At 43.9% G+C, this 19,119-nt stretch overlaps 1 protein-coding gene across 1 annotated transcript in view; it reads left to right on the top strand.

The window, feature by feature from the left end:
• GTF3C1 (general transcription factor IIIC subunit 1) overlaps window positions 1-19,119 on the top strand; it is a 92,591-nt gene that overhangs the window by 5,436 nt on the left and 68,036 nt on the right. The window contains exons 2-5 of the mRNA XM_079791635.1: window positions 1,800-2,009; window positions 6,195-6,371; window positions 7,260-7,403; window positions 15,157-15,253. Of these exons, the coding sequence (XP_079647761.1) occupies window positions 1,800-2,009; window positions 6,195-6,371; window positions 7,260-7,403; window positions 15,157-15,253 (628 nt within the window). The remainder of the gene's footprint in view (window positions 1-1,799; window positions 2,010-6,194; window positions 6,372-7,259; window positions 7,404-15,156; window positions 15,254-19,119) is intronic.

A 19,119-nucleotide genomic window follows, 5' to 3' on the forward strand; every position in this document is an offset into this window, starting at 1 on the left:
TGTATTTCTGTGGTAACAGTCATTACTTCACTGCTTTTATGATTTTATGTATTTGGGTCCTCTCTCTCTCTCTCTCTGTTTTTTGATGTGTCTGGCTAATGGTTCGTCGATTTTGTTTATCCTTTCAAAGAACCAGCTCTTGGTTTCATTGATATTTTGTGTGTTCTGTGTTGTTTTTTAGACTCTATGTCATTTATTTCTGCTCTAATCTTTATTATTTCCCTCCTTCTACTTACTCTGGGCTTTCTTATTGTTCTCTTTCTAGTTCTTTAAGTTGTAGGGTTAAATAATTTACTAGTATTATTGATTTTTCTTGTTTTTTGTGGTAGACCTATAGGCCTATGAACTTCCCTCTCAGGACTGCTTTTGCTGTATCCCAGAGATTTTGGATTGTTGTGTGTTCGTTTTCATTTATTTCTAGGAAGTTTTTTATTTCTTTCTTGATCTCTTGGATAACCCATTCATTGTTCAGTAACATGCTATTTGGTCTCCATTTGTTTTATTGTTTTTGAGTGTTTTTAATGTAGTTGATTCCTCATTTCATTGCACTGTGATCTGAGAAGATGCTTGATATGATTTCAATCTTTTTCAACTTGTAGAAACTTGGTTTGTGTCCTAACATGTGGTCTGTCTTTGTGAATGGTCCATGTGCATTTGAGAAGAATGTATATTCTAAGGTGCACCTACCTTTAAAGGCTGGATGGACAACTAGGAACCTTCAAAAGAGGACTGGGAAGATGTGGCTGGAGAGAGAGAGAGCAGCAGCCCAGAGTGGTGTCCTGGAAGCTGGGGAAGATGTGATTTGAGAATGGAGGGGTAAATAGTGCAGAGGTCACAGAGAGAGCAAGGAAGAAAGGGTTGAAAAGTGTATATGGGCCCAGCCAGTTTGGCTCAGTGGTTGAGCATCGACCTGTGAACCAGGAGGTCATGGTTCAATTCCAGGGCATATGCCCCAGTTGCAGTCTCAATTCCCAGTAGGGGGAGTGCATGAGGTTGCTGATCAATGAGTCTCTCTCCTCATTGATGTTTCTATCTCTCCCTTTCTCTTCCTCTCTAAAATCAATAAAAATATATATTTAAGAAAAGTGCAAAGGGGATTTAGCTTCAACTAGTGTAGGATGTGAGCAAGATTTCTAAAGAGAACTTGACAAACTTGGCTGACTGGATAAAAGAAAAATCCACAAGTCAAAGATGTCTCTCTGTTGATTATGAGAGGCAACTGGGAGAATGTGGTACTAGGGAGGACAAGGAGGGACTTGTGGGAGGAAAGAAGAGGCAGTCATAACTTCGGTTTTGATTTCATTGAATTTGAGGTATGTAGTAGACAATTGAAGATGGGACTGATGTTTGGGAGGAAATAGAGTATTAAGTATTTAATAGTGAAAATTGTTAACATACAGGTGATAATTGAACCCATAAAAACAGATGAAGGTTCTAGAGAGATCATTAAAAAGAGATGGAAAGATGACATCTTATGGGAGGAAAACCTTGGAATCATTAAGTCCAGGCGTGGTGGTTTGGAGACTAGGCACCAGGTTTGTAGGGAAACCAAAAGGCCATTGCTCGGGCCCGGATGGTGATTCTCGTTCTAGCATTCAGCTTCGGGAGTGGCTTTGGGACTCCTAGAAAGGTCTCTGCTTTCTGGGGCAGAGAATACTGCTTGTCAAGATGATCTGCATTTCAGAAAAACAGAGTGGTCTCACTCCCCCTCTCTCATCTCTTCAGGCGGTTCTCAGAACACGCCAAGCATGTATTTCTGAAGCTGAGCTGTGTCTTGATATTTGTGCTTTCCTCCTTAGGTATGAAGAAATCGATTTGGAAACTGGAATTTTGGAGTCCAAGAGGGACCCGGACCCTTTGGAGGATGTCTACCCCATTCATATGATCTTAGAGAATAAGGATGGCATCCAGGGCTCATGCCGGTACTTTAAGGAGAGGAAAAACATTACCAATGACATCAGAACTAAGTCTTTGCAGCCCCTTTGTACAATGGTGGAAGCCTTTGACAGGTAACGAACTTGCACCGTCAGAAACTCACAGGACTCTTCCTGCTTTGAAGTCTGAGGGGTAGTCAGTGTGCCAGGATTGGTCTGCGGCCTCAGTGTTGCTCAGAGGGCATCATCCCCACACTAAGCCAGTCCTCTACCTTCTTCACTCTGCTCCTGTTGGGGCTAACTTTGCTCAGGGGGACCTGCCATCCTTTCCATTTGTGTCCATAGTCCTAGCACAGGTGAGCGGAGCAGGCAGCTGTCCTTTGGATTAGTGTCTTTCTTTTTTCTTTTTCTTTCTTTCTTTTTTTAAAAATATATTTCTTTATTGATTTCAGAGAGGAAGGGCGAGGGAAAGAGAGAGAGAGAAACATCAATGATGAGAGAGAATCACCGATTGGCTGCCTCCTGCACACCCCATACTAGGGATTGAGCCCATAACCCAGGCATGTGCCCCTGGTCAGAATCAAATCCGGGACCCTTCAGTCCCCAGGCTGATGCTCTACTCACTGAGCCAAACCGGCCAGGGCTCTTTTTCTTTTTGTAATATATTTTTATTGATTTCAGAAAGGGAGAGCGAGAGAGAAAGATCAATGATGAGAGAGAATCATTGATCGGCTGCCTCCTGCACGTCCCACACTGGGGACCGAGCCCACAACCTGGGCATGTGCTCTGACTGGGAATCGAACTGCAACCTCCTGGTTCATAGGTTGAGGCTCAACAACCGAACCCCATTCGCTGGGCAGATTGGTGCCTATCATTCTCTGTCCAAGCTGGGCTCTGTGCTGCCCATTGATCCTTTTGTGAGTCTTCATTCAGGGCCCCGGTTTCCGAGACTAATCCAAGTTGCCCCCATCCCCACCTTCCTTTCTACTTCACTGAACATGGAGAAGCTACCTGAGTGAAGTCTCCTAACTTCCACCTTCTTCCTCAACTTGTAGACTTTCCCACATTTCTTTCCCCATCCCTCATCTCAGGGGAGATGAAAAACTGGCCGTGTAATGGATTCATTTCTTCCCCCTTTCCTCCCCTCCTCCCTGGCCCAGCTCTTTCCTCCCCTCCTCCCTGGCTCATGCTCTTTTCTATCTCTGCCAGTTAGCTCCTTTTTCCCCTTTATTTTCAGTACTGCTTGTCTGCTGGTGCTCTGTGCTCAGCACATGAATGTGACTTGCCTTTCTTACAACAGGACTTTCTCTTTACCTCACATTCCCTACAAATGTAGCTTTCCCTCTGCCCGAGGCTGCAGCCATAGTTTTTGGAAGAAGTAGCTATACTCACTTCACTCTTTCCCCCTTCACCTCTTCTCCCCTCCTCTGTCCACTGTGATCCATTTTTTCCTTTATGGCTTCACCAAAATCTTATCCTCAGATCCCTATGAACAAGCCTGGGATACTGTTAGACCAGGCTTTAAAGGGCCTGGTCTACACTGTCAGATCTTCACATTGCCACCTCCTCTTCCAGTTAGCTCCTTTTTCTCCTGTGCCCCCTCTTTCAGAGCTTCTATTTGAAGAGGCACTATGGTCATTGCCAAGTTGGGCAATGAGAGAGAAACACTGATGTGAGAGAGACACATTGATTGGTTGCCTTCTGCACACACTCCGACCAGGGCTGGGGATCAAGCCTGCAACTGAGGTGTCTGCCCTTGACTGGAATCAAACCCAGGACCCTTCAGTCTACAGGAAATTGATGCTCTTGCCACTGAGCCAAACCAGCTAGGGCTTAACGATTTTTTTATTTCACTCTTTCCTCACCAGATTATAAACTCTTGAGGGCAGGAAGTGTGTCCAACTCGTTCATAGCTGTATCTCTAGGATCTAGAATATACCTGGCACGAAGTTGGCTCCTGAAAACGCATGTTGACTGATGGATAGCCTGTTGGGTTTGAGGTTGTAACCTGTGTCATGGAATCTAAATTCCCAGCATGGCATTGAAAGGCCATTCAGGATGTGGACTCAGCTGGCCTTGAGTTTTCTTTCCTTCTGCGTTCTAGCTCACACCACACTTTAGCCTCCGAATATGCCACATCATTTGCCTCCCTGAATAGGCAAGCTCCTCCATCCTGTGAAACCTTGCAACGTCTGCTTTCTTAACATTTGCCCACCCAGCTTACTGCTAACTCAGGAATCACCTCCTGTGAGAGTTTTCCCTAATGACTCTGCACACGCTCTAGTCACACACATAGGCTTGAATTGGGGCCCTCATGTATGTCATTTAAAAGCCTTGACTGCCAGAGCTGCTTCGCCAGAGCAGTTATCACATTAGTCACTGAGTCATTTTCCTGTCTTTCTTTCAGTAGACTGAGCTCCTTGAAGGTAGCTACTGAAAGACTTTATTTATCTTGATATCTCTGGTACTTTGCATGGTGCTTAATCGGTATTTGAACTTAGCAGGAGTCATTGCATCAGCTAATTGAAATCAGTGGACTTTGATAATACAGGGTAGTAACTAATCTGATTAATTTTTTAAAGAAATTGTTTTTAACCCTCACCTGAAGATATGTTTATTGATTTTAGAGAGAGGGAGGGAGAGAGAGAAACATTGATGTGAAAAAGAGACATCTATCAGTTGCCTCCCGTATGTGTCCTGACAAGGGATCGAACCCACAACCTTTTTAGTGTACAGGGCAATGCTCCAACCAACTAAGCCACCAGGTCAGGGCCTGAGTAATTTTTAAAGCAGAAAATTAGTTCCTTAGTTTTCAAACTTCTTTTTCCTAACTAACTTCTTCCGATTTAACTTAATGAGCCTGCTTTGAGAGGAGAGAGCACAGATCCTAAGTTTGTGACATGTAGACTCTCACATGTGTTGACAGCCACATCCTTTTGAGGATGGACTATGCAGATTTCTACACTTTTGTGGAAGATTAATTATAGATCACAAAGTGAAGGAAGCTGCAGTTAAAATGAAGACAACCTCTTCTTTTTTCTTGTTGTCTGGGTGGAGGGAGAAGCGAAGGCATCAGAGTTGGTGGGAGGAAGGAGAACAGTCAGACTGAGTGACGTGACTGAAGGCAGACATTGTGGTCGGGATCACAGGCTGTGCCGAGGAGACGCTAGCTCAAGGCCATGGGCCCTCACCTGTGGACCCTTGGTGACTCATCCAGGAAAGGGAGCTCCTCCGATCGGGTGTATCTCGATGCTCAGGAGTGAGTAAGTGGGGGGTTCTTTGCCTGCACACCTCGTGTGATCTCTGCCACAGAGCTTGGACCCCAAGAGTGCATGAGTGGAATGGGCCAATCTGCCCAAGATATGCATTTAAGTTAACAGACAAGGCACAGTGGTGGGCCTGTGAGGCGTCAGCAGAGAAGTCAGTATTCTCAGCCAGGGTATCCAGTGCCTTGCTAGGAAGTGTTGTTGGCCACTTTTTCAGGCATTTTTCACTTACCAAGTCAGTGGGAGAAACTAATGATTTGTCCAGGGTCTGATCTTTAACAGACAACATACAGGCCCAGCGATTACACATTCCAGTGGTTTTGACTGAAGTTTGCTTTATCTGTCTAGTTCAGTAGGCTAGTTCATTCACGTAACAAATATTCACAGAGCTCCTACTGTGACCCACATTCATTCTAAGCTCTGGGTATGTCCTGGTGGATAAGTCGACCATGTGCCCCTCTCATAGAGCTTCTTAATTGAAGAGGGGGAGACAGACAGGTCTCTCTCAAACATTATATATCGCCATTTCCGAGTGCTTGGTGCCATGAAGAATGTGGAAATAATGGTCAGAGGTGGGGAAAGGACTCTGGTTACCATTTGGGGGAAGGCCTGAGGAGTTGACATCTGAGCAGTGACCTGAATGATGAGAAGGAACAGTCGCTTAAAGACCTTGGGGAAGAGCAGCCGGGAAGAGGAAACAGCTTGTTTCAGGACCAACAGGGTCATTGTGCTCAGGGGCAGAGCCATGGAAGGGGTGTAGGGCAGTCCAGTCCCGTCCCTGGTGGGGAGTTGGGGTTTTGGTCTGAGTTCCTGGCCAGGCCTGGGAGGGTTTAAACCAGGAATGATGGCATTGGCTCTGCTCACCCTGAACACAATGCAGTAGTACTAAGACTGAAACTGGCTTAAATGGGGGATTCTGAACCTCACAGAAAATGATCATTCTCCAAGCCTCTGCTTTTTCATGTTTCTATTTTCTTAAAATCAAAAAGTTATTTCTACCTGTGTTTAAAAAAAATTAAAAAAAAATTAAAAGTTAAATCTTTCTGATTTGCAGGTGGGGGAAGAAACTGATCATCGTTGCCTCCCAGGACATGCGTTACAGGGCCTTGATAGGCTTGGAGGGTGACCCTGACCTGAAGCTCCCCGACTTCTCCTACTGCATTTTGGAGCGATTGGGCCGGTCCCGGTGGCAGGGGGAGCTCCAGCGAGACCTCCACAGCGCTGCGTTCAAGTAAGGCAGCGATTTTCAACTGGTGTGCTGCAAGAAGTTTTAAAACATGCAATACCTGACTATTGAGTTAGGGGCACTAACCTCTTTTCCCTTAGATTGTCAAATTAAAACAAGGACAACAGCCAACACAATAGTCATCCTGTGGGGATGAATCAAAATTATACCTTTTCTGTTTTTTTTGTTTTTTGTTAGTGGCAAAAAATAGTGTGCTGCAGAATTTTAGTCATTTGTGTGTGCCATGAGATGAAAAAGGCTGAAAATCACTGAAGGAAGGGGATGAATTGCTTCTCTGCTTTAAACAGTAGGGCTCACTGGTCATTATGCCCTGTGTCTAAACGGGAGCCTGCTGACTTGTCTTCCCTTTTCCTCTTAGCCTTGTCCTCTCGGCAGTCCCCAGTCTATGGTGATTGGGAACACAATGCTTTCTTTTTGAAGAGGCCCTGGGGTGACCATATAACTATTGTCCAAACCAGACATTGAGAATGGGAGGTGGAGCTGACCAGAAGGGGCGCTAAGGAAATGGGCATAAGTTAGGACCATCTGGCAAACCAGGATGTGTGCTCACCCTAGTTATTGGCCATTACAGGATTAGAGGTCCATGTTTGGTTCTCTCCTCCTATTTGATCATGTCCTTATTGTCTCCCACCCCAGCCATCCCTTCCCTCTCTATTTGCCCTGGCCTCTGCCTCCATCTCCCCATCTACCTCTCCTGGAGGTCTGGTTCTGCTCCTAGGCTGAGGTTCTTCCAAGACCATTGTCTCATGATGGCTGTTCTCTCAGACTAGCTGGATAGGAGGTGTGTATCTCTGGCACTTATGTCCCGGTGAGAGGCTCTCTACATTGGTGGGTGAAAGCAACCAACAAAATGACACTCATCTTCTCCTCCAGGGTTGATGCTGGGAAGCTCCATTATCATAGGAAAATTCTGAACAAAAATGGGCTCATTACAATGCAGTCACATGTGATCCGATTACCCAGCGGAGCCCAGCAGCACTCAATCCTTCTCCTCCTGAACCGGTTTCATGTGGACAGGTAAGTGTTGTGAGACCAAAACACTCTATACATCTATATTGCAGCCAGGTATATTATGTCTTTAAAAGTCAGAGGCCACATCAGAACACTGCTTTAGCTTTTTAAAAAGATATTTACTGTGTGTTTCTGATTATGAAAAATAAGTCACGCTTATTTAGAAAACCTGGAAATTATACAGAAAAGAAGGCTAAAAATGCCTATAACCCCACAGCTTAGGAATAGGGACTTAATATTTTGAAGTTTTGGGGGAATGTAAAATTAAAAGTAAATAAATAAGTCAAATTTGATGTTACGGTGACAGAGTTGAGGTTGAATTGTATCAATTTAAAATTGTCATGTTTTTGCAACATGCAGCCATCTTAACCTGTAGATGAGATGGTGAGGTTCTCCTCAGTGATCACTATGTTGCCATTTAGCTGTGTGTCATAGTCAGGCAATACATCGAGCTGATAAAATAGTCCATTCTGAGAGCCAGAGAGTCTGGGTGTGGGTCTCTGACTCTTTAATCCTCCCTGTTGGGGTATAGAAATGGGGGAAAGAAATGTTCCGCCACCCTGCAGAGCGGTCTCAGCCTGCACTTCACCACCCCATTCCATCCTTTGTGGGAGGGGCAGAGACCAGGGTGGGGAAGGGTTAAGATGGTGCAGGGCCTGGAATGAGTGCCCTTGGGAGAGTCAGTGCGAGCCCCGTGCCTGGCCACCAGTCCTCCATGCTGGAGGAGGGCAGTGTCAAGGGAGAGTTGGAGGGCAGTGAGCAGACCCTTTCCTGGGCCACAGGGACTGACTATGATTTTCTTATCCCCAAATGACAGAGGTCTTGCCCTCTACCTAGGGGCCAGGTGCTCCCGCCAAAGAGAGGTAGGATAAACACTCCAGGTTAAGTATAAGCTTTAAAGTTTGCAGTACCCACTACATAGCACAGGGATGGGCCCAAAGGAAGTGCTCGATATGCATGTGTAGACTAACTTTTGACTCCGGATTTCCAGGAGTGGAAATGTCACTCTGAGTTTGTCTTCGAATCCATGTCTGAGAAATAATACATTAGAGCCCTAGCCGGTTTGGTTCAGTGGATAGACCGTCAGACAGTGACCCCCAGCCAGGGCTCTGGTCGGGGCACATGGAGGAGGCAACCAATCAATGTGTTTCTCTCACATCGATATTTCTCTCTGTCTTTCCCTCTCTCATCCACTCTCTCTAAAAATCAATGGGAAAATATCATCGGGTAAGGATTAAAAAAGAAAAAAAGAGACCGGAAGCAGTCAGTTCTGCTGCAAACAAGAGAGGCACCACGTTGGGAGGCCTCAGAGACTGGGCACAAAATCCAGACCAGAGCCAGGAGCGGGATTGCTGTGCTCAGCCAATCAATGGATGTTCGGTAAGGATTCAAGAAGACAACTGTCTATGAGCCAGGAAGAGAGCCCTTACCAGACACAAAATCTGCCAGCGCCTTCATCTTGGACTTCCCAGCCTGCAGAACTGCTCATGACCATGAGCCCTTTCCCGAGGAGACCGAGGAGGCTGGCGGCCAGCAGCAGGTTCTGAGAGATGCGGATATCCAGCGGCAGGAGAGAGAGAACTACATAACCAGACATCCGGAGAAGAGAGACCATGGGGAGACAAAGAAACAGCCCGCATAAGAAAGAAAAGCAGGCATCACCAGAAAAGGAAGTAAACGAATTAGAGGCCAGCAACCTATCAGAGAAAGAATTCAGAGAAATGGTCATAAGGTAGCTGAAAAGATTGGAAGACAAATTCGACAATATGAGTAAGAACCAAGAGGAAATGAAGAAGAACCAAGAAGAAATGAAAAATGACATCGCTGCTGTAAAGAACTCAATAGAAAACATCAAGAGTAGACTAGAAGAAGCAGAGGACCGCATCAGTGAGCTAGAAGACAAGATGGAAAAAAATACCCAAGTAGAGCAGCTTCTAGAAAAGAAAATGAAAAAGCAGGAGGAGAGCCTAAGGGAACTTTGGGACAACACAAAACAAAACAACATCCACATAATAGGGGTTCCAGAAGGAAAGGAAACTTAGCAAGGAATAGAAAACCTGTATGAAGAAATAATGACAGAAAACTTTCCTGATATAGGGAAGAAAAAAACCCACACAAATTCAAGAAGCTCACAGAGTCCCAAGCAAAATGAACCCCAAAAGACCAACACCAAGGCACATTATAATTAAATTGGCAAACACCAACGACAAAGTAAGAATCTTAAAAGCGGCCAGAGAGAGACAGAAAGTTACATACAAAGGAACCCCCATCAGACTAGCAAATGATTTCTCAAACTCATCAGGCCAGAAGGGAATGGAATGAAATATACAAAGTCATGCAAAGGAAGGGTCTCAATCCAAGAATACTGTACCCAGCAAGGCTATCAATCAAAATTGAAGGTGAAATCAGAAGCTTCACAGACAAAAAAGGGCTAAGGGAATTTATCACCACCAAACCAGCAATGCAAGAAATGCTAAAGGGTCTGCTGTAAAAAATAAAGAAATAGAAAGCTAAGAAGAAACACAGGAGTATAGAATAAAAATGGTGACAAATAAGTACCTATCGATAATAACTTTAAATGTAAATGGATTAAATGCCCCAATTAAAAGACATAGGGTAACAGATTGGATAAGAAAATAAGACCCATATATCTGCTGTCTACAAGAAACCCACCTCAGAAAAAAAAGACGCACACAGACTGAGGGTGAAGGGATGGAAAAATGTTTTCCAGGCGAATGGAAATGAAAAAAAAGCTGGGGTAGCAATATTTATATCTGACAAATTAGATCTCAAAGTGAAGGACATAACAAGAGATAATGAAGGCCACTTCATAATACTAAAGGGAGCAATCCAACAAGAAGAAATAACTCTGGTAAACATATACGCACCCAATACAGGAGCACCCAAATACATTAAAAAAACTCCTGGAGGATATCAAGGGAGAGATTAACAGTAATACAATCATAGTAGGAGACTTTAATACACCACTATCAACACTGGACAAATCCTCTAAACAAAAAAAATCAGCAAAGAAACATCGATCCTAAATGACTCACTAGACCAGATGGAATTGATTGACATCTTCAGAACATTTCACCCCAAGCCACAGAATATACATTCTTCTCAAGTGCACATGGGTTATTTTCAAAGATAGACCATATGTTAGGACATAGCCACAGTCTCTCCAAATTCAAGAAGATAGAGATCATATCAAGCATCTTCTCAGATCACAGTAGCATAAAACTGGAAATCAACTACAATAAAAACGATCCAAAGAAATCAAACACATGGAGACTAAACAGCATGCTATTAAACAATGACTGGGTTACCAGAGACATCAAGGAAGAAATAAAAAACTTCATGGCAGCAAATGACAATGAAAACACAACAATCCAAAATCTATGGGACACAGCGAAAGCAGTCTTGAGAGGGAAGTTCATAGCTCTACAAGCCTACTGCAAAAAACAAGAAACAATGGTAATAAATTACCTAACCCTACAACTCAAAGAGTTAGAAAGAGAGCAACAAGAAAAGCCCAGTGTAAGCAGAAGGAAGGAAATAATAAAGATCAGAGCAGAGATAAACGACATAGAGACCAAAGAAACAATACAAAAGATCAACAAAACCAAGAGCTGGTTCTTTGAAAGGATAAACAAGATTGATGAACCTTTAGCCAGACTCAACAAGAAACAAAGAGAGGACCCAAATAAACAAAATCAGAAATGAAAGAGGCGAAATAACAACAGACCCCGCTGAAATACAAAGGATTGTTTCAAAATACTATGAACAACTCTATTCCAACAAACTGGACAACCTGGAGGAAATGGACATATTCCTAGAAAAATATAACCTTCAAAACTCAATCAGGAAGAATCTAAACAGCTCAATAGGCCAGTAACTATGGAAGAAATTGAAGCAGTCATCAAAAAGCTTCCAGCAAACAAAAGCCCGGGGCCAGACAGCTTCACAGGAGAGTTTTACCAAACATTCAAGGAAGAACTAAAACCTATCCTCCTCAGACTATTCCAAAAAATTCAAGAGGAAGGAACACTTCCAAGCTCCTTCTATGAAGCCAGCATCACCCTAATACCAAAACCAGATAAAGACAACACTATGAAAGAGAATTACAGGCCAATATCCCTCATGAACATAGATGCCAAAATCCTCAACAAAATTCTAGCAAATCGGCTCCAGCAGTACATCAGAAAGATCATACACCATGACCAAGTAGGATTTATCCCAGGGATGCAAGGATGGTACAATATCCGTAAATCAATAAACGTGATACATCACATAAACAAACTGAGAGATAAAAATCACATAGTCATATCAATTGATGCAGAAAAAGCATTTGACAAAATCCAACACTCTTTCTTGATAAAATCTCTCAACAAGGAGGGAATAGAAGGATCATACCTCAATATAATAAAAGCTATATATGATAAACCCACAGCAAACATCATACTCAATGGACAAAAACTGAAACCATTTCCCCTGAGAACAGGAACAAGACAGGGATGCCCACTCTCACCACTCCTGTTTGACATAGTACTGGAAATATTAGCCATTGCGATCAGACAAGAAGAAGAAATAAAAGGCATCCAAATTGGAAAAGAAGAAGTAAAGCTATCCTTGTTTGCAGATAACATGATACTGTACATAGAAAACCCGAAAGACTCCATCAAAAAACTACTAGACTTAATAAATGAATTCGGCAATGTAGCAGGATACAAAATTAACGCCAAGAAATCTATGGCCTTTCTATACACCAATAGTGAACTTATAGAAAGAGAGACTAAAAAAGCAATCCCATTTACCATCACACTAAAAAAATTAAGATACCTAGGAATAAACTTAACTAAGGAGGTAAAAGACCTATATGCGGAAAACTACAGGACACTGAAAAAAGAGATAGAGGAAGATGTAAACAGATGGAAGAACATACCATGTTCATGGATTGGTAGAATCAACATCATTAAAATGTCCATACTACCCAAAGCAATCTATAGATTCAATGCACTCCCCATTAAAATACCAACGGCATATTTCACAGATTTAGAAAAAAACTCTCCAAAAATTCATCTGGAATAAAAAAAGACCCCAAATAGCCACAGCAATCCTGAGAAAGAAGAATAAAGTAGGAGGGATCTCAATACCAGATTTCAAGCTGTATTACAAAGCCACTGTTCTCAAAACAGCATGGTACTGGCATAAGAACAGACATATAGATCAATGGAATACAATAGAGAATCCAGATATCAACCCAAACCAATATGCTCAATTAATATTTGATAAAGAATGCATGAACATACAATGGAGTCAAGACAGTCTCTTCAATAAATGGTAAAATTGGACAGATACATGCAAAAAAATGAAACTAGATCACCAACTTACACCATACACAAAAATAAACTCAAAATGGATACAGGACTTAAACATAAGACGGGAAACCATAAAAATACTAGAGGAATCCACAGGCAGCAAAATCTCAGACATATGCCGAAAGAACTTCTTCACTGATACTGCCCCTAGGGCAATGGAAGCTATAGAGAAAATTAACAAATGGGACTACATCAAAATAAAAAGCTTTTTTACAGCAAAAGATACTATCAACAAAACAACAAGAAAGCCCACTGTATGGGAGAGCATATTTGCAAATGTTATCACTGATAAAGGTTTAATCTCCAACATCTACAGGCAGCTTATACAACTTAATAAAAGGAAGATAAATTATCCAATAAAAAAATGGGCAATGGACCTAAATAGAATCTTTTCAAAAGAAGACAGAAGGAAGGCACATGAAAACATGCTCAAAGTCACTAATTATCCGAGAGATGCAAATCAAAACAACAATGCGGTACCATCTCACACCTGTCAGAATGGCTATCATCAACAAATCAACAAACAACCAGTGTTGGCAAGGATGCGGAGAAAAAGGAACACTCGTGCACTGCTGGTGGGAATGTAGACTGGTGTAGCCACTGTGGAGAACAGTGTGGAGTTTCCTCAAAAAACTGAAAATGGAACTCCCATTTGACCCAGTAATCCCACTCCTAGGAATATGTCCTAAGAAACTGGAAACACCAATAAGAAAGGATATATGCACCCCTATGTTCATAGCAGCACAATTTACAATAGCAAAGATTTGGAAACAGCCTAGGTGCCCGTCAGCAGATTACTGGATCAGAAAACTATGGTACATCTACACAGTGGAATACTATGCTGCCATAAAAAAGAAGGAATTCCTACCATTTGCAGCAACCTGGATGGAATTGGAGAACATCATGCTAAGTGAAATAAGCCAGTCCATGAAAGAAAAATACCACATGATCTCACTCATCTATGGATAATAAAGAAAATTATAAGCTGTTGAACAAAAAGATAGATACAGAGACAGTAAAGCATCAAACAGAAGGTCAAATTACAGCAGGGAGGTGGGGGAGATAAGAGATCAACCGAAGGGCTTGTATGCATGCATATAAGCATAACCAATGGACACAAAACTCTGGGGGGTGAGGGCACGTATGGGAGTGGGGGCAGGGGGGCAATGGTAAGATATGTACACATATACTACCTTAATAAAAAAAAGGAAAAAGGAATACATTAGAGAGAATTATACTTTGATAATTCGCATTTTAATTATTTAATCATAACATCCACTGGTTATATATTTTATCACTGAACTCATAAATGGCGTGTAGCCTGTGATCCACAAAGAACATAGGGTGACAGCTGTAGGTAGAAGAGAGAACAATGGACTAAGTCATATCCGTATTGAAATCTTTGCCCCTGGCTGGTGTGGCTCAGTTGTTGAGCATTGACCTATGAACCAGGAGATCACGGTTCAATTCCTGGTGGGCTGCTGGCTCAATCCCCAGGGTGGGATATGCAGGAGGCAGCTGATCAAGGATTCTCTCTCATCATTGATATTTCTATCTCACTCCCTCTCCCTTCCTCTCTGAAATCAATAAAAATATATTTTAAAAAATAAATAAATCTTTGCCCCTGACTTAGGCAGTCACCTGGCCTCTCTGGACCACTGTTTGCGCTTCTGTATGAGGGCCATGACACGGTGCTTGGTACTAGTTCCTGTGCAGTAATTCTGTGTCTTCGTTTATTCTTTCATTCCTTGAGGGGCAGTAAAAATGGAGAAGTGGCTGTGGTCTCCGGATCCCATACAGAAGCCCTCCCTGCCCATAGCCTGTAGGCAGATACAGCCCAGCTCTCCTTCCCATGCTGCACTGGCCACAAGGCTCCTTTCTGCACCCTCCCCCAGCTCCCTCAGGCACACCGTGAGGAGCCCTACTCTCTTGAATAGTAGCTTCCTTTGGTGGCCTTTAGCTTGGAAGCATTTTCTGTGACATCTGCTTCACAGTAAACATGCAACCGAAGGAGGGATCTGTCACTCCAGTGAAGTCAGGAGTGGAAACCTGGGCTTCAGAATCCGTGTGGTGTTGTGATCTAGTGAGGAGAGCACTGGATTGGAGGGAGGCGGCCTAGTTTCACACTCTTTATAGAATAACCTGCCCTTCCCCACCAAGTGATTGACAAGGAAATATCAATCTAAACTTTAAGGTTTTATCAAAATGGAATGCATTTTAAAGAATCATTTCAGTAGTTTTAGTGTAGAGTCTGCCACTAGTTAGGCGCCCTTGGCCATGAGACCAAACCGCTCGGAGCCCAGCCTTGAAACCTTGCTTTGAAACTACGCGGTCTTTAGTAGTAGGTTTGAAAAGTTGAACCGTTTTGTTTCTCACAGGAGGAGCAAATATAACATCCTCATGGAGAAGCTTTCGGTGATGCTGAGCATGCGGAACAACCAGATCGAGACACTAGGAAAGCTGCGGGAGGAGCTGGTGAGCTGCCGGAGCTCCCGGGTGCTGGGCTGGGCTTCCCTACACCACAGCACGGAGATCTTTAAGTGTAGATCGAATGAGTTGCAATAGAAAGCCCTGCTATGGTCTTGAATCCCTAACCATGAAATAAGTGGGGTTTTCCTTTGTTTTATAAAACAGAAAATTCTCAGTCCCTAACTTGCATCCTTCTTGCTCTTGACTGACTTCCATTTCCCCCTGGGGTTTTTGCCCTGAGGCCTGCTGTAAAAGTTCAGCTGGAGTGGTAAACCTGGGCCTGTAGATTTACTTTCATAATTAAGCTTGTAATTTTGTTCCCAGTGGTTTTATAGTGCCATAGCAGTGACTTTACCAAGAAGGAGGTGAGATGACATGGGGAGAAACACAGTCACTGACCTGCTTCATCTTCGGGCCCTAGAATAGAGGCAGTGATGAAGGGAGAACGAGAGGCAGGAAGCATGGAGGTGGTGCTGCTTCCAGTCGGATTTGAACAGTTAAGAAAAAGCCAAATTAGAAATGGGAGAAAAGCAAAATTGCCCTGTAGGTTAATAGGACTTGAAACTTGAAATTTAAAGTCAGGATCTTTGAATAACAGGAATCAGAAGTCCTGCTCACCTGGTGCTGCCTCAGTGGAGCTCTCCTAGTTCAGAGAGGAGGGATCTGCCCCTCCTGCTGGATTCATTGCACGCCCAGGGGTCTCACGCAGAGCTGACAAACTGCGGCGTGTGGGCCACATTTGGCCTGTACATTGTCAAAAATAAATTTGACCTAGCTTTTTTTTTTAATTGAGATTTCACCTAAAAGAAATCTAGGTTTCCAGCTTCCCTTGAAATATCCAAAGCTCTGACAGGCCTGAGCCTTCAGGCTCTCATGACAAAAGGTAGCTGGAGCTAGCTGTGCCCTGGCCAGCTCCCCGCAGGCCCCCCACCCTGTCACCTTTCAGACACCGAGGCTGAGAGGCAGTGCGGTTTGCCTTACGCGTGCACTGCTGTTTGTGGTAGGAGAGAAATATTTTTCTATCGGCAACTCTATCCATAGTAGAAAAATAAAAGATAGATGGTTAAGGCCTCTTAAGAGACCCTAATAGAAATGAAGAAATTCCCTGCATGCTTAATGAATGAATATCTGCCCACTTTGTTCTTTGTATTTCTTGTCCTGCCCATGCAGACACTGGAGACTGAAACGCTTTGCCCACTGAGTCACTTGGGGGGTGGGAGAAAAGGAGACTGGGCTGGGCTGGGCTGGTCTCAGGTCAGCACTATGGACTATCTAAGCAGCAAGATTTAACTGTTACAGGACACTGTTTCATTTAGTCCTTCAACAAAAACTTAAGTGTTAACTTTGAGTCAGAACCATGTTCCACACTGAGATGACAACAGTGAATGAGGACGACAGTCTCACACTGTCATGGAGCACTCTGACTGGAGGGGCAGCGGTGAGCACTCACTGAGGCTAGAGTGCTACCTAGAAAGCTATGTCTGAGCCCGCGAACGGCGAGGGAGCTTTCTGCAGAGCTGGGAGAGCTATAGAGCAAGTCCAGAGCGGGGCTTTGAAAGTGAGTGCTCCCAAAGCAGACGGGAGAAGTGGCATGGCGGGTGAGGGAGAATGGCTCGAGCCAAGTGTGGAGCTGTGGAGGCTGTGGGACTTCTAGAGGTCAGCTGAGAGGGAAAGTTGGGGCCACATTGAAAGGCCTTGAGTACCAGGCAGGAGAGTTGGGACTTTAGCCTTTAGCCTGAAGTGCTGTTCAAGAAATGTGAGGAGTGTTGAGGAAATGAACTGGTGAACTGAAGAGAGATGGGAAGTGGGCAGCGAGATCAATGCTCTTGCCTCAGGCCCGGTGGGCAATTGGCTGGAAATGTTTGGGAGCCATTTTGGAGGTGACACTAGCGGGACTTGGTGAGTGACCAGAGCCAGGATGTAGAGCTGAACGAAGGAGTCCTGTCTGGTGTGCATGAGCACCGCTCAGAGACGTAGACTGGAACTTGAGGGTCAGCTCATGAGACCAGGGACTGTGCCTTCACAGCTGACCCCCCACCATGAGGAGAGTGCCTGGCCCACAGTAAAGGCTAAGTAAATGGGTGTGAAGGAATGTATGAAAAAAGTCAAGTACAGAAAGAGATCAAGTTTGGGTGAGGATGAGATAGACAACAAATTTGATTTTAGGGTTTATTGAGTCTGAGGATCCTCTGGAACATTCATTTGGCAGCTGGAAATAGAGGTCAGAGTGACCTTGGCAGGATTTAGTGAATACTTAGCCTGTAGATGAGGTTGATGACATGAATATAGATGCTAACTTTAGGGGGAAGATGGTGGAGGAGGCTCCTATTCTTTCTCTTTTTGCCAGGCAGACTGTAAGTCCTGGATGGCAGCCCCCAGAAGGCAGGACTACATCATCCTCCCTGCTTAGTATGGGCCAGGGCTCAGGACCATATGTCGAGGGCTGGGGTTTGATGGATGAGTTTCCAAAGGGTCTTTCCACGATGCTGGGGGCACAGCTAGATTAATGATAGATGCCATTTCCAAGCAAGAGGGTTTGAATGAGCCATATGTGTGTCATCTGTATTTCTTTGATGGCCATATGTTCTGCCGCCCAACAGCTAGAGTGCTGGCTAGTCTGGGAGCTGATCTCACATTTGCGGCAGCAGCAGCCCACAGACATTTGCACCCTCTCTTTCTCCCAGGGTATAAGAAGAAACCTGTATGACCCACCTAACAACTCTTAGTCCTGAGTGCCTCCTGCTGTCCAGTCCCTACAACAGTGGTGACTTGCCTCACTCTTCCAGGGTTGCAAAGTCAATTGGCAGCAGCGGCCGGGGAGGGTGTGTAAATGTGTCAGACAGGTTAGGCGTAGAAGTGGAGAAGTATGGATTGATACTAGTATGGATTCAAGAAATATTTCATTTTCTTCTTAACTGTCATGAAAGAAAAGCAGCACAAAAATGGTGATAAATGGAAACGACCTTCAGCCTCACTGTGCAAGGGCCGAGTGGGAACGTGAAGGCGCTGGTACCATGGAGACCGGGGCCTGTCTGGAGGGAGCAGCTGTCCTCGGCTTCCGCTGGCTGCTGCTGTGAACAGTCCTAGGATTTATTGCCAGATCTTGTTTTTCAAGAGAAGCCAGAATGTGGATTTTTATATGAAATCTTTCACTTTTCAATGTTGGCATGTGAATTACTTTTATGTGAAAAGACATGGCCAGTACAGAGGCTCATTGCAGGTAACCGCTGCAGTTCAGGAGCACGTACGGTCACTGAGGTTTATCACCTTGCAGAAATGTGACTAAGGAGCAAATGGGGAACTACACAGATAGACTAAAATTTAAAGAATGGTTTTAATATTTTTATCTACTTGTTCCACTGCCTGTGGGAGGTGTGTATATGCATTCATAATTAATACACTTATTTGATTAAAGTCAAAATAGTATGAAAAGGTATACAGTGAAAAGTCTCCATTCTCTACCTCCCTCTGCCTCATTCTCACCCCTGTATATCCTTCCAGGATCTCTAAGAAAATCCCTTTCCCCCTCTTGTAATCAAAAGGTAGAACTGTTAGTATATTGCTCTGGACCATTTTGTGCCCTTGACAGTGTAGCTTAGCAGTCTTTCCTCATTAATACCGCCAGTGTGTTCTCATTCAAGATGACCAATTAATTCAGGTCTCCAAATTGTGTTCATTTACATGATTCTTTATTTTTTTATTTGTATTTTTTAAATATGTTTTTATTGATTTGAGAGAGAGAGAGAGAGGAAGGAAGAGGGATAGAGAGATAGAAACATCAAGAGAGATACATCATCGATTGGCTGCCTCCTGCACACCCCGCCACTGGGGACCGAGCCCGCAACCCAGGCATGTGCCCTGACCTGGAATCA

Source organism: Cnephaeus nilssonii, assembly GCF_951640355.1.
Source record: "Cnephaeus nilssonii genome assembly, chromosome: 2".
Lineage (NCBI taxonomy): Eukaryota > Metazoa > Chordata > Mammalia > Chiroptera > Vespertilionidae > Cnephaeus > Cnephaeus nilssonii.